The sequence below is a fragment of the Suricata suricatta genome, chromosome 2, assembly GCF_006229205.1.
Source record: "Suricata suricatta isolate VVHF042 chromosome 2, meerkat_22Aug2017_6uvM2_HiC, whole genome shotgun sequence".
NCBI lineage: Eukaryota > Metazoa > Chordata > Mammalia > Carnivora > Herpestidae > Suricata > Suricata suricatta.
The window spans coordinates 41,621,010-41,634,634 of NC_043701.1; the positions used below are offsets into that span (position 1 = coordinate 41,621,010).

Here is a 13,625-nt window from a genome sequence, read left to right on the forward strand (position 1 = left end):
AGTGCTATTGCTGGGTCATAGGGGAGTTCTATGGACAGTTTTTTGAGGAGCCTCCACACTGTTTTCCAGAGCGGCTGCACCAGTTTACATTGCCACCAACAGTGTAGGAGGGTGCCCGTCTCTCCACACCCTCGCCAGTATCTATAGTCTTTTGATTTGTTCATTTTAGCGACTCTGACTGGTGTGAGGTGGTATCTCAGTGTGGTTTTGATTTGAATTTCCCTGATGATGAGTGACACTGAGCATCGTTTCATGTGCCTGTTGGCCATCTCGATGTCCTCTTTGGAGAAGTGTCTGTTCAGGTCTTCTGCCCATTTCTTCACTGGATTATTCATTTTTCGTGTATGGAGTTTAGTGAGCTCCTTGTATATTTTGGATACTAGCCCTTTATCTGATATGTCATTTGCCACTATCTTTTCCCATTCTGTTAGCTGCCTATTAGTTTTTTTGATTGTTTCCTTTGCCTTGTAGAAGCTTTTTATCTTGATGAGGTCCCAGTAGTTCATTTTTGTTCTTGATTCCCTGGCCTCTGGGGATGTGTCGAGGAAGAAATTGCTGCGATTGAGGTCTAGGAGGCTATTATTATTTTTTAATGTTTTTTATTTATTTTTGAGAGAGACAGCATGAGCAGGGGAGGGTCAGACAGAGAGGGAGACACAAAATCTGAAGACAGGCTCCAGGCTCTGAGCTGTCTGCACAGACAAAGCCTGACTCTGGGCTTGAACCCACGAACTGTGAGATTATGACCTGAGCTGAAGTCGGATGCTTAACCGACTGAGCCACCCAGGTGCCCCTAAAGGTGCAGTTTTAAAGACGACTGTCTGTTAAGGAGAAAGGTCTATTGTGTTACCCTCAGTCTAAATTAGAGGTTGTCAGTTCCTGATCTTATATTTTTCTTAAACAATTTTGATACATAGCATGAACATCATTCCTTACAAAGTCTTTTCAGTTTATACCAATGAAATTTGGACTACTCAGTTTATTTTTCAGGTGGAAAGACTTTCATTTGGGTACTTTTTGGCTATTTAGTATGTTTAAAAGTGTTTGGACATCACTTTCTACTTAGCAAAGGGCAAACTAAATGTGACAAGAATTAGAATTGCAGTTTTACTGAAATAGTCAAGTAGATAATAGTACTTAATCAGTAACTTAGCTTTAGAGTAGAAAAATGACCATTGAGTAAGACATTGAAATTCAGGGAATGAACTGCAGTTTTGGGTAAAATAAGGGGGAGAACTTAAGTAATTAAAACCATTTATAATTTAGTATTTATCTTGGTTTTCAGACTGTGTGATTGTCAGACCCTATTTTTTTCTGAATTTTAAAAATGTTGCCCAAAGTCTATAATTTTTATGAGAGGGAAGCGTCTACTCAGGTCCTACCTATTCACGTATTTAGTGACCTGTTCTAGAACCTCACGGCGTTTTGCTCACCGGACTTGCTGGTGGTTACTAATTGGTAACCCTCTTTCTTAGGAGAGTTACCTTAATCATGTGAGTGAATGGTTTATATGCCAAAAAATAGTTATGAATTGTTACTTGCTTTTAAATTCTATTTCCATTCTTTAGTTTGTTCTCTACTTGAGTCTATAAGATAGTATATGACGTACTTTTGATAATAGTCTTTCACTCAGATGGTTTTTATAAAAGAATATTTTGGCTTTAACAAAAGAACTACAAAATGTGTAGTATTAAAGAATTAATCAAATGATTTAAAACAGAAACTTAAAACCTCCAAATCTGAAACCTGTGAAAATACAACAAAGGACTCATTAATTGCTCATAGTAATAATAATATTGAACTTGCACATTTCATAATAAAAATTATGTAGATGTTTTCACTTACCAGGCTTTTTCTTATTAAATGTTGATTCTGTCCCTACTGAGAATTACTGCTAAGATGAAAGCTAACAGTTTGGCTCTGCCTTTTAAATCCTTCTTAATTACAGGATCAGATGTATGCCGCATGGGTTGATATTGCAGGATTTTTAGCATACTGGTTGAAAAGCATTTAGAGGAGTGTATTTAAAAAAACCTAAATACAATTTTTCTCTTTAATTTTGGACTGTTAAAAATTCATTATATGTGAAATGGGTTTGTTTAGCTTTTTCATGATGAGGTTTTTAAAAAGTTATTACTAAGCATGACTAATGGTGTTTTATGTAAAACATGTTCACAGATAAAATGATAGGCACATGTGAGGAAGAAAATCCTTTTTTTGTTTTTTGAAACCAAAGTAAGTAACTCAAAGTAGTAGGAAAGGTTTGCTTTAGAGGCATATCTAATTAACCTTTTTTAAAAAATTATTCATAATATATTTCTAACCCATATTAGTTTCTAAAATATTTTTGCACTGAACTGAGATAATGTACATGTTTCTAATTAGTTATTGACATAGTTATGTTATTTAAGGGTTGGAAAGCAGTTCTCAGGCCACTTTGAAAACAGTCTCATTAATCCTTGCCTTGTTCTTGTATGGTAGATAAGCAGTAGATAATGATATTCTAGTTTGCATCATAATTGGAAGCACCGAAAGGTTAAGTGTTTGGCTCAAGGTTTTCCAGCAGGGACTGGATTCTAAGTTTTCTGATTAACCAGTAATCTCTCCAAACTTCTTTCAACGCAGATAACTCTTAGAAAAGGGAGTAGGATTTCAAAGATAACACAACAGTTTATCTTTCACAAGTAAAAAGTACAGAGATCTTTCCTTGCTAATTTGTGGAACTTTTTAACTTCCCTTTCTCTTTTCTCTTCCTTTCCTTTTCTCTTTCTTCTTCCCTCTCTCCCTTCTTCCCTTTCTTATGATGGTAACATTTTGGCCGGGACATTTATTCTGGGTCTTCTGTTTATTCAACTCCGTTAAAACAATATATACAGAGGGCTCATTGTATGCCAGGTACTTGTGGATGCTGAGGATAGGTCAGTATGTGGGTAAAACAAAGACCCCTGTCCTTGTGGATAAGCATCTGAAGGTGGGACTATCTTCTATGGAAGGTGGGAGAATCCTGGCTCATTTAGAAAGCAGTCAGGAGGCCACTGCGACAGAAGCAGAGAATGGAAGGGGATGGAGGCCAGTTAATAATGGGGAGTGGGATGTGGAAGAAGCCAATTCCGTAGTCTTGTTAGTTCTTTTGGAGTCCATTGTAAGATTCTTTAGGAGTAAGTGAGAAGACCATTGAAGAGTTACATGCAGAAGAGTGAAGCAGTTTAAATTATTTTTTACATTAATTTGGAAAATTGTTTGAGTGTACGATGTGTTATTTATTCAGGCTATTGAGAGATGTGTTTATCAATTTGTGAATTTTCATTATTATTACATGGCAATGAGAAAGAATGAAATCTGGCTGTTTGTAGGAAAGTGGATGGACCTCGAGGGTGTCCTGCTAAGCGAAATAAGTCAGGCGGAGAAGGGCAGATACCATATGTTTCACTCATAGGTCTAACAGGAGAACAGGAGAAACCTAATGGAGGACCAGGGGGAGGGGAAGAGGGAAAGTGAGTTGGGAGAGAGAGGGATGCAAAACTTGAGAGACTATTGAATACTGAAAACTGAGGGTGGAAGGGGAAGGGGGAAGGGGAAAAAGAGGTGGTGGTGATGGAGGAGGGCACTTGTGGGGAAGAGCACTGGGTGTTGTATGGAAACCAATTTGACAATAAACTATTAAAAATAAGATGAAATAAACTTACATGATGATGAAAAAAAAAATTAAAATTGAGCCTAAGCAGTGTCAGCACTATTGGAAAGAAAAAAAATTGCATTAACTCCAAAAGTCAAAAAAAGTATGCTGATCTTAGATGGGAATGTATCTATTGATTAGATTTGAAAACTGCCTATAATATGGTAGAAAACTACCCCCTTGAAGACCTGGGCCCTGCTGGGTGTCAGCACGGCCAGGCTCTTTTCTTTGCTTAGGTCCCACTGCCTCTCCCCTTCTACTTTCCAGAAAGGACCACTCCTTTTCCTCCCTCAGAGCCTTCGTACCTGCTGTGCCCTTGCCCTGCAAACCCTCCCTTTTTACCTCGGAGCCATCCTTCACATCTGGACATTTGTGTTTGGGTTTCAGTGATATTTTTCATCCTGCAGATCTGGGGTTCCATCTGGTATACTCTCTCTTTGGTCTTGAGGACTTTATTTAGCGTTGTGGTGCAGATTTGCCGCCAACAAGGTCTCTTAGCTTCTGCCTGTCTAAAAATGTCCTTATTTTCCCATCCCTTCTTGAAGTGTATTTTTGCTGGATAAGAATTCTAGGTTGATAGCTTTGCATTTTAGCACTTTAAATGTTATTCTATTGTCTTCCGGTTTCCGTTGTTTGATGAGAAGTCAGTTATCATTTTTATTGTTACTCTGAATATAATACGTCTCTTCTGTGGTGATTTGAAGGCTTTCTTTTTATATTTGGTTTTCATTGTTTTGATGGTAATAAACTTAGGTATAGTCTTCTTTGTATGTGCCCTGCTTAAGGCTCACTGAACATCTTTATTCCATGGGTTGACTTCTTGAAATCATTTTTGGAAAATTTTTAGCCAATATCTCGTCTTCAAATATTTTGTCTTTTCCATTCACTTCTTTGAGGATTCTAATTCCATGTATTTTTGATGTGATACCATGGGTTTTTGATATTCTCTTCCTCTTGTTTTTATTCATTTTTTTCTGTCTTTGTCTCTATTTAGATATTTTCTCTTGCCATGTCATTGAGTTCACTCGTACTTTATTCTGATACATTCAGTCTGCTACTCAGTCCAGTGAATTTTTCATTTAACATATTATGAATTTCAATTTCAGAATTTCATTTTTTTCTCAGGCTTCCATTTCTCTATTGAAAATTCCCATCTGTTCACCCATTCTAGCTATCTTCTCCTATAAATTTTAAATCCTAATTATTATAGTTATTTTAAAGTCCTTGTCTGTTAATTCTAACATATATGTTGTTTGTGGATTTAATTCTGTTGACTAGAATTTATCTCTTGATGGTGGGTCCTGTTTTTCTGCTATTTTGAATGTCTCATAGCTTTCTATCTTATGTAAGACATTTTGTATGAAAAAATGATAAAGCCTGAACTAGATAATTGCTTTTATTTGTTTTTTCTTTTTCTCAGAGAAGGAACATCTTTTCCTGGGTCAGGCATGGAAGCTGAGGCCCTGAGCATCTGGATCTCACCATGAGTCCTGCTTTAGCTGGACTTTTCATTGTTTTACTTCTATCTCCAACTTGGGCTCTATCTCCAACTTCCCAGATACTCAGCCCAGAGCAATAGCTCTTTGATCTTACCAGCATTTGCTTTGAGAGGGGGTTCATTTTCAACCTCTTAGTTACTTTCAGACCATCTCTGAATTCAACTTCAGCAAGTTCCTGGAAGCTCAGCATTGTGTGAGATTGTGAGATCTCTGTCTGCTTTTTTATGCCTCCCCACTGCTGCCTACTCTGCGGTATTTGTGTGTGGTGTGTGTGTGTGTGTGTGTGTGTGTGTGTGTGTGTGTGGTATGTGTCTGTGTCTGTGTCTTCAGGGTTTGTGTGAGGGGGAGAGTTGTCAAAAATACTTATTTTTGTGTTGTGGCTTTTCCAGATTCCAGTTTATGTTGTTAGAAGTCTATGTGTTTTGTATCTGGCGCCAGCAAAGACTGTCTGTGGCAGGTCCATGCCTAAATTATGCAATTGTTCCCAGGTATAAAGGTAGGGCCAACAGATGTTCTATATCTTCTTTTGGGTTATATCTAATTTCCATTGTGCATTTTATCCTAAAAAGGCAGTACCAAAAAAGTACATGTTTCAGTACTTTTTTTCTCCAGCTTTTTATTTGGAACAATTAACATACACATTGTTCTAGATTCACTTCATTTGCCAGTTTTAATATTTTTCCACATTTGCTCTTTCTCTCTTATACACACTCCCACACACCACAGACATTTTTCTAATCCGTTTAAACTAAGTGCAGACATGATGACATATATTTATGTTAGATTAATTCCCAAAGATTTTGTGGGGTTTTTTGGTACTGTTCTTTGCCTTTGATATGTTCTCATTGGTCTTTGAAGATAATCCCTTCTGGAAAAAAAAATGGCGGGTGTTTCAAGATCACCTTGCATTTTCTTGTCTTCAGATATGGAATCCACTGTTTTCTTTCCTCTTCTTATTAAATTTTTTTAATGTTTGTTTATATTTGAGAGAGAGAGAGTGAGAGGGAGAGAACGTGAGTGGGAGAGGGGCAGAGAGAAAGGGAGACACAGAATTTGAAGCAGGCTGCAGGCTCTGAGCTGTCAGCACCGAGCCTGGTGCAGCGGTCAACCACACGAGTGGTGACATCATGACCTGAGCTGAAGTCGGTCACCTTAACTAACTGAGCCAGCCAGGATCCCCTTTAAAATTTTTTTGTAATGTTTATTTATTTTTGAGAGGGAGAGAGAGAGAGTGAGTGACCCTGAGCAGGAGGGAGGCAAAGAGAGTGAGAACGATTCGCAAACAGGCTCCACACTGCCAGGGCAGAGCCCAACGTGGAGCTGGATCTCATGAACCATGAGATCATGACCTGAGCTGAACTCAAACACCAGACACTTAACTGAGCCACCCGGCTGCGCCCAATCCACTGTTTTCTAAGGAACCTTGGATGCTATTAGTGGAAAATGACATATCTATCTATTTATATCTATATCTATATTTATTTATTTATTTGTAAATATTTATTTTGAGAGAGAGAGAGAACAGGGGAGGTGCAGATAGTGGGAGATAGAGAGCATCCCAAGCGGCTCCATGTCATCAACACAGAGTCTGATGCAGGTCTTGAACCCACAAACTGTGAGATCATGACCTGAACAGAAACCAGGATTCAGACACTTAAGTGACTGAGCCACCCAGGCACCCCAGATGGTATTTAGAGACCATAAGCAGGTTCCTTGTCGAACTCACTGGTATTAGGATGTAATTACTTTTAGCTCTTTTGGCAGAAGGCCAGTAAATATACTTTTAAAAAATCATTAATTCCTACTGATTTCTCTGGTAATTATTTTAGGGGTTTTCTTTACTTTCCCCCATTCCTATTTGTATCTTCCTCTTTCCCCCAATTTAAGTAAATTTACTAATTTGCTTTATACTATTGTATACATGAAATAGCTTCAGAATTAGTACACTAATCCTATTACCAACAATAAATTTACTAATAAGTAAGGCTCAAGATTTTTTTGCAATTCTTTTTCTTATAAGAGTATATTTTACTAAAGTTATATAGTCAGTTTAAAAATTAGGGGCACCTGGGTGGCTCAGTTGGTTGAGCATCTGGCTTCAGCTCAGGTCATGATCTCATGGTTGTGGGTTCGAGATGCTGTGTCTCCCTCTCTCTCTGACCCTCCCCTGCTCTCTCTCAAATATAAATAAAAAACATTAAAAAATTTAAAAATTAATTCAAAAGTTTCTTGAATTAGTTTTTTCTCTGTTACTATTTTTATAATACAATTAAAATCCCTTGTAGTTTATACTGCCTTTATATCTTGACTAATACTTTCATACTATAGACAGAATTCTGATTCTTGATAAACTTGAGAGGTTTACAACCACATAGTAAAGGAGATGATATCATTAGCATATTGTCTGATAATATTTTCTATTTTGAATGAGTAAGAAATGGTCAAGTTTGAGTCATTGCGGCAACAGATGGAGGCATGAAGTTGTAATTCTTGCTTTCCAAGAAAGTTTACTGATTTCACAGATGTTTTATGTATATTTAGGATAAGATATACTGTTATTCCGAAAGTTCAGAGACAAAAAAGATATGTGTTTCTTTTCATAGAATCAGCAGAAATTCTGTTAAGGTAGTAAAACTTAATACTAGCAATTATATATTACTGCAACATTCATTCTTGTGTGAGCCAAAATTGTGTGACCAATTCAAAACGACATATATGACTGACTGGTTAATTGGGCAGCATATCAGTACATGGTACAGAAAGAGAAAAACTCCAAGAAAAGTACCCGGTTTATTATGAAGGTATAACACCATCAGCCCCACAAGGCCCACGCAAAGCTAAAGGTCTGCCTAAGAAGTGGCACTGTCCTAAGTAACATCAAAGAGATGTTCAAATTGTGGCTGTGACACCTAGCATTTTTTTATGGCTAACCTCTAAGGAATAGAATTTTTTTTAAGTTTACTTTTTTGAAGGAGAGCATGTGAGTGAGGGGAGAGGGAGAGAAAGAATCTCAAGCAGGCTCCGTGTGGTCAGCACTGAGCCCTGAAGCTGAAATCAAGAGCAGAGGCTTAACCAACTGAGCCACCCAGGTGTCCCAGGACTAGGATTTTTAAACCTGTACCATTCTCTGAAGAAAAGTAGACAAACCCATGGAGGCCAGAAATCATTTTTGGAAGCATTTGTAAGTGCATGGTTTAACACAATATTAGAATTAACATTAAGCAACATAAAGCAATATTATAGCTAATATGGTGGTGTAGCATTTAGAAGTGGGATGATTTGTTGTAAACCTAATCGTTATACCAACAACAGTTTATGACCAATCCTACAAATATCAGCTCTGGTCAAAACTCTTGAACAAACCTTGAACATGATCTTTTTGATATTAACTGTGATTTATAATTCACGAGTTCGTTGTTCTCCTATTTAGTTTTACATTATGAAGAGAAGTAGATTAGATTATGCTAGAACTCTTAAGAGTATAAGTAAGCTATTTGAAAACAGAGCTTGACAAATGAAGCTGCCTAGTGCTAAAATTCCTTGGTTTTTGATTCTTGAGTAAATGGTTTGAAAATCAGGCTTTCCTAAACAGAAAATTGGAACTGTTGTTGCCAATACCTAGGCAGTATTATGCTGCAGTGTTACTTAGCTCTTTGAAATGTGTCCTAGAAATTATATACGGTAAGAGGACAGTTGAAAGAAACAGTGAGATTTTCATTAAGTTCATTTTCGTAATTCAGGAGTTTCTTGTATTTTGTTTGAGTGTGTAACTCCTTGTGAAGGAGTTTGCACATTTGTTTCCTTCTGTATTTCTATATTTCAAGATAATGGCTTTAGAAGGCATTTTGAACTGTCATCCTGTATAGAGAACTGTATTACAATTAGAGGAAAATATTTATTTGTTGAGACGTAAGGTCTGATTAAAGCAAATCTGTTTCCTGTTTCCAAATTACCTGGGATCACTGGACCAGTCGTTATGTTTGTACCAGATCTAGTAAAGCACATGGTGTTATTGAAGAAATAATAAGCACTACCCCATACATTTGCATTCATTCGTTCTTAACTCTATAGAAGACCTTGCTCTTTGTTTTAGCTCTGTAATTTGGACTTCTCATTCTACTTTTTACAAAGGATGTAATTGAGTTTTAGAGAATTGAGTGACTTCAGCTAGTAAAAGAAATGGATTTCTAAGAGATGGCACCGTAGTTGAATTTGGGTAATAAAATAAATATAAGTGAACAGTCTGAAAGAAGAAAATTCCCAAACTGTGTGTTATATAGTTCAAATATTTTCTTCTTGGTTTTTGCACAGAGTTTGATAGCTTTATAAAATATGCTTATATATCTCTATTATCAATCATACTGAATTTTCTAATTAATTTGGTAAACTAAAAGATTTTTAAAATTGCATTCCAGTAACAATAAATTTGCATTTTAAAAAGACTTTTTCAATCTTTTCAGAATTCTCTTACGTATATAGTTCATTTATAAATAGATATCTATGTTAATCTATGAGATATATCATAGAGGATGGTGAATTTTTGTTAAAAAGAGAAGTAAATTGGCTCAAACTTTCTATAGCAGTAGTGGAAATATCTAATAGTCTGAGGCAGAGCTAAAATAAAGGAAAGGTTTATTTCCTTTATTCACTGTGGTCTTTTTAATTTATGTAGCCTTTAAGGTAACTCTGCTTGGAGCACCTGACTGACTCCTTTGGTGGAGCATGTGGCTCTTAATATCAGGGTTGTGGATTCAAGCCCCACATTGGGTATAGAGATTACTTAAAAAATAAAAATTAAAAAAAGCTTAAAAAATAAAATTAAGTAAATCTGCGTGACTTAAAAGATGTAATGATTTCTTCTAGTGTGACTAGCTTAACAGTAGTAAAATCAGATTGTTTATATCTCACCCAGTGTAGTTTTCCTTTAATGGAAAGATAGACTTACTCATATGTTTAGTAGAGATGCAGAAAAATGACAGAGTACTAAAACTGGGGTGGAACCTATTTAATTCTGTCCAAAGCGAGTTCTTTAGTAGAGTTGGCACATTACATTTTAGGCTTTGTTATTTTGTATTTGACTCCCTCTACTACTTTTAAATATTTTGCAGCCCAGGGTAGCTTGGGCAAAGAAAAAGTAAAAACAGAAATGGACTGCCTTTTTTTTTTTTAAAGCAGCATTGTGAATAAAAATACTGACATTGATAACTACAAAGAGTTTGGAAGTATTGGTTAAGGAAAGTTTTGCTGAAATTCAAGTGGAAGAAGACAAACTAAACAGGTTTCCACAACCAATTCAAAATGAAACTTTTTTCATTTTGGCAGAACATTTTCTTGCTGGTACTTTCCCCACTTTCCTTTTAGGCTGTAGTTGAAATTTTTTGGTATTTGTTGTTAACAATCCATGTTACTATTTCACAAGATCTTACGCCGTGTGTGTCTCCCTCTCAATAATGTTTCCCTTCTCACTTTTCAGTTTTGCTGTTGGTGGAAAACTTAGCAGCTTGTTTTCCAACAGACCATTTAAATTATGTGTGAAGAAAACTTTTTTGTGTGTTCATAAATAGCTGCTTTCGATTAGTATGTCTTACTTAACAAATTTAGCAAACAGACCACACATTATGAATTTTGTTTTCAGTGCACGCGTGTGATGTGGACACCACCTCTTCGTGAAAGCTTCTCCTATCCGTTCCTCGTACTTCAGATGTTGCTTGTGACTCACATTCTCAGGTAACTTTGACTTCTCCTCAGGTCTTGTTTGTTTTGTACTGAATAACCTAAGATAGAATTTTTTAAGCTTCCATAATAGAAACAGTCAATGGAATGAAAGAATTAAGACGATGCTGTTGCTAGGTTGAATTTGTGGTTATTTTAAGTGTATAACTTCAAAATATTTACCACCAAAAACATTTTCTTCATCTGTCTTCCAGTCTTCTCACTTTTTTCCTTAGTGGCCCACAGATTTGCTTGGGGAGCAGCAAATCTGCTTTCACTTCTGCCATCTCCTCTTTCTCGAGTCATTTTCTGCCGCCACCCCAGCTTCCCAAGTGTAGGCAGAGAGAAGGGGGAAGACTGGAGGCAAAAGAGCGTAACCTGTAAGATGTAGTCCTTCAGAGGAGAGAATAGTTCGTAGAGTGATTGTGGCCGGGTACGGTGACACGTGTAATTCTTCCTGTGTGTGTTTAGCAGCCCCTAGGATCAGATGGTAGGCATAAAAAGAAACCACTCAGTAGACCAGAGATACACTTACTAGGAGAATCCTTGCTGGAAATTCAAGATTGGCTTGGGCTTTCTCACGTTTATCTGGCCTTCAACTGGAGACCTCAGAGATTCAGGCACCATATGCATGGAAGAGAGTAGGACCAAAAACACTTCTTTCCCCTTTGTGTCGATGAATATCAAGTTTGGACCGATGTTGCCTTGACTCGGAGGGTAAAAATAAAACAAAATGGGGACTCTGAAAAAAATAGAACAAAGTCTGATGGAAATCTAAAGATGACTCAGAGTAAGAACTTTCAGTGATCTGCAGGATGTAGGAGAAGCTGGTTGAAGTCTGTTACACCAAAACCCTTTGGACAATCCATGTCCACCTGTGACAACCTCAGAAAGACTAGAGCCATTACATGGCCTTGTCCCTTAGGTGGACAGGCCCCTCTCTGAACGTGGGATGTATTCACTCCATTAAAAATTATGGGTTTTTATCTAATAAATTGATTTCATAGTTCACAAAAAGGTTACTTGGATTTTAAAATACTTGATTTAGGGGCATGATATAAAGAGTTGGACTAGAGTAGCAGAGAGGGATGTCCGTGGAAAAGGGATATTTAGGGAAGTAAGGGCATTTTATGGCGGCGCTCAGTGCCCCAGGTCAGTTTGTCCTGAGGAGGATCTCTTTAAGGTGTACACCTTGTAACTGCAGTGTGTTAGCATATACACTTCGCTTTGTGAAGATGTTAGCTATGTTGGGGGCTTCTCACTGGCTCACTGATTGAGGAGAAAAGTACTTCTTAAAACTAGCATGAAAGATAAAATTACCTCACCATCCTCAAAGTCCCCTCAATTACAAGTCAGGAAAGTGGAGCCTCTAAAGGTGCTCCAGAATGCCTCCTTGCCACTATGGCCTCTTCTCTCTTCGGTGTCCTACCTGGGGAGGACCCAACTTTTATCCCACACCCTCCACAGATTTTCCCTCTGCTCAGCCCATATTCTGAATTCAACTTACCTGCAGAATACTTAGCACCTAGAACATGCTACTTGCGCTGCTTTTTTACAGACATCCTCCGACTCTCCAAACGAGACTACTGGATGTAGCATTAAATACGTTTGATTATAAATTCACCAAAATTAGAGTTTGAAAAAAGTCAGTGGATATACCGACCCAGCTGCCCTCTCTCTCTTGGCAAGCTTTGTTTTTACAGTGATAATGGATATTTACTTTTCATGGAAAGGTGTTGTAATTGAGTGTCAGGAAGTATAATTTCTAACCCATTGGTTCATTTTATGTCTGGTTTATGTTATAACCAGATGATGTTCAGAGATGCTAATTTGCAGCATTTTGGGGCCATGCTAGAATATCTTGTGGTTAAACTTACTTGTATTTATTTTATCTTCCCAAGGGCTACAAAACTTTGTAGAGGAAGCTTGATCGCACTCTGCATTTCCAATGTGTTTTTCATGCTTCCTTGGCAGTTTGCTCAGTTTGTACTTCTTACTCAGGTAAGACGCTCACAGTTTTAAACTGAATTAAGCTTAGAGTGGTTGATTTTGTGAAGCCGTTTGTGTAAAACTATGGAATTGAGATACTGCATGACTCTAAGTCCTAAAATGTCTTTTAGTTAATACTTTTGAAGAAGGTTCGAGACAGGGAACTATGTAAGATTTATTTATTAGTGAGTGTTTTTTATTGACTTACTAGTGGAATGCCGTTATTGAACTCAACTTGATGAGAATACTTATCTTTGTTATTCAGTGTTGCTAGTGTGCTTCAAAGAGGACCAGGGCTAAAACTTTAAGTATTTCTCTTAAATAAATGAACTTCTTTTATGAATAACGCTGTACATTGTTACCCAGAGCATAAATGCACATAGGATAACGTAGGACAGGTAATTAAGCAGTTCTTAATTATAGAACCCCACCCATCAATTTGTAGTTTATCCTTTTTCTATGCATCCTTGCCCGCCTTGTCCCTTCAAATAGAAGTATGTGAAGCAAGGTGAAGGTGCCTGCTGAGAGATGGAGTGACTTGGAGTGACTTGTGTGCGGTCTCTCCCTGGGCTGCTCCCCGCCCCCTGCTACTTCTGCCTCCTCATTAAGCTGGCCATCTTCCTTTTCGGATAAAGCAGATTAAGAGTTGCTTTGTAATCTTGGGAATGTCTTGCTTGAGATATGAAGTAAGATCTGGGTTTGGCTCCTAACTCTGTCCACTAGCCCCTTGACTTGGACAAACTGCTTAA

At 37.4% G+C, this 13,625-nt stretch overlaps 1 protein-coding gene across 1 annotated transcript in view; it reads left to right on the forward strand.

Moving 5' to 3' along the window:
- Positions 1–13,625, forward strand: part of DPY19L1 (dpy-19 like C-mannosyltransferase 1) — a gene marked incomplete at its 5' end in the record, with an annotated part of 77,637 nt that overhangs the window by 23,900 nt on the left and 40,112 nt on the right. The window contains 2 exons of the mRNA XM_029918387.1: positions 10,811–10,902; positions 12,789–12,888. Of these exons, the coding sequence (XP_029774247.1) occupies positions 10,811–10,902; positions 12,789–12,888 (192 nt within the window). The remainder of the gene's footprint in view (positions 1–10,810; positions 10,903–12,788; positions 12,889–13,625) is intronic.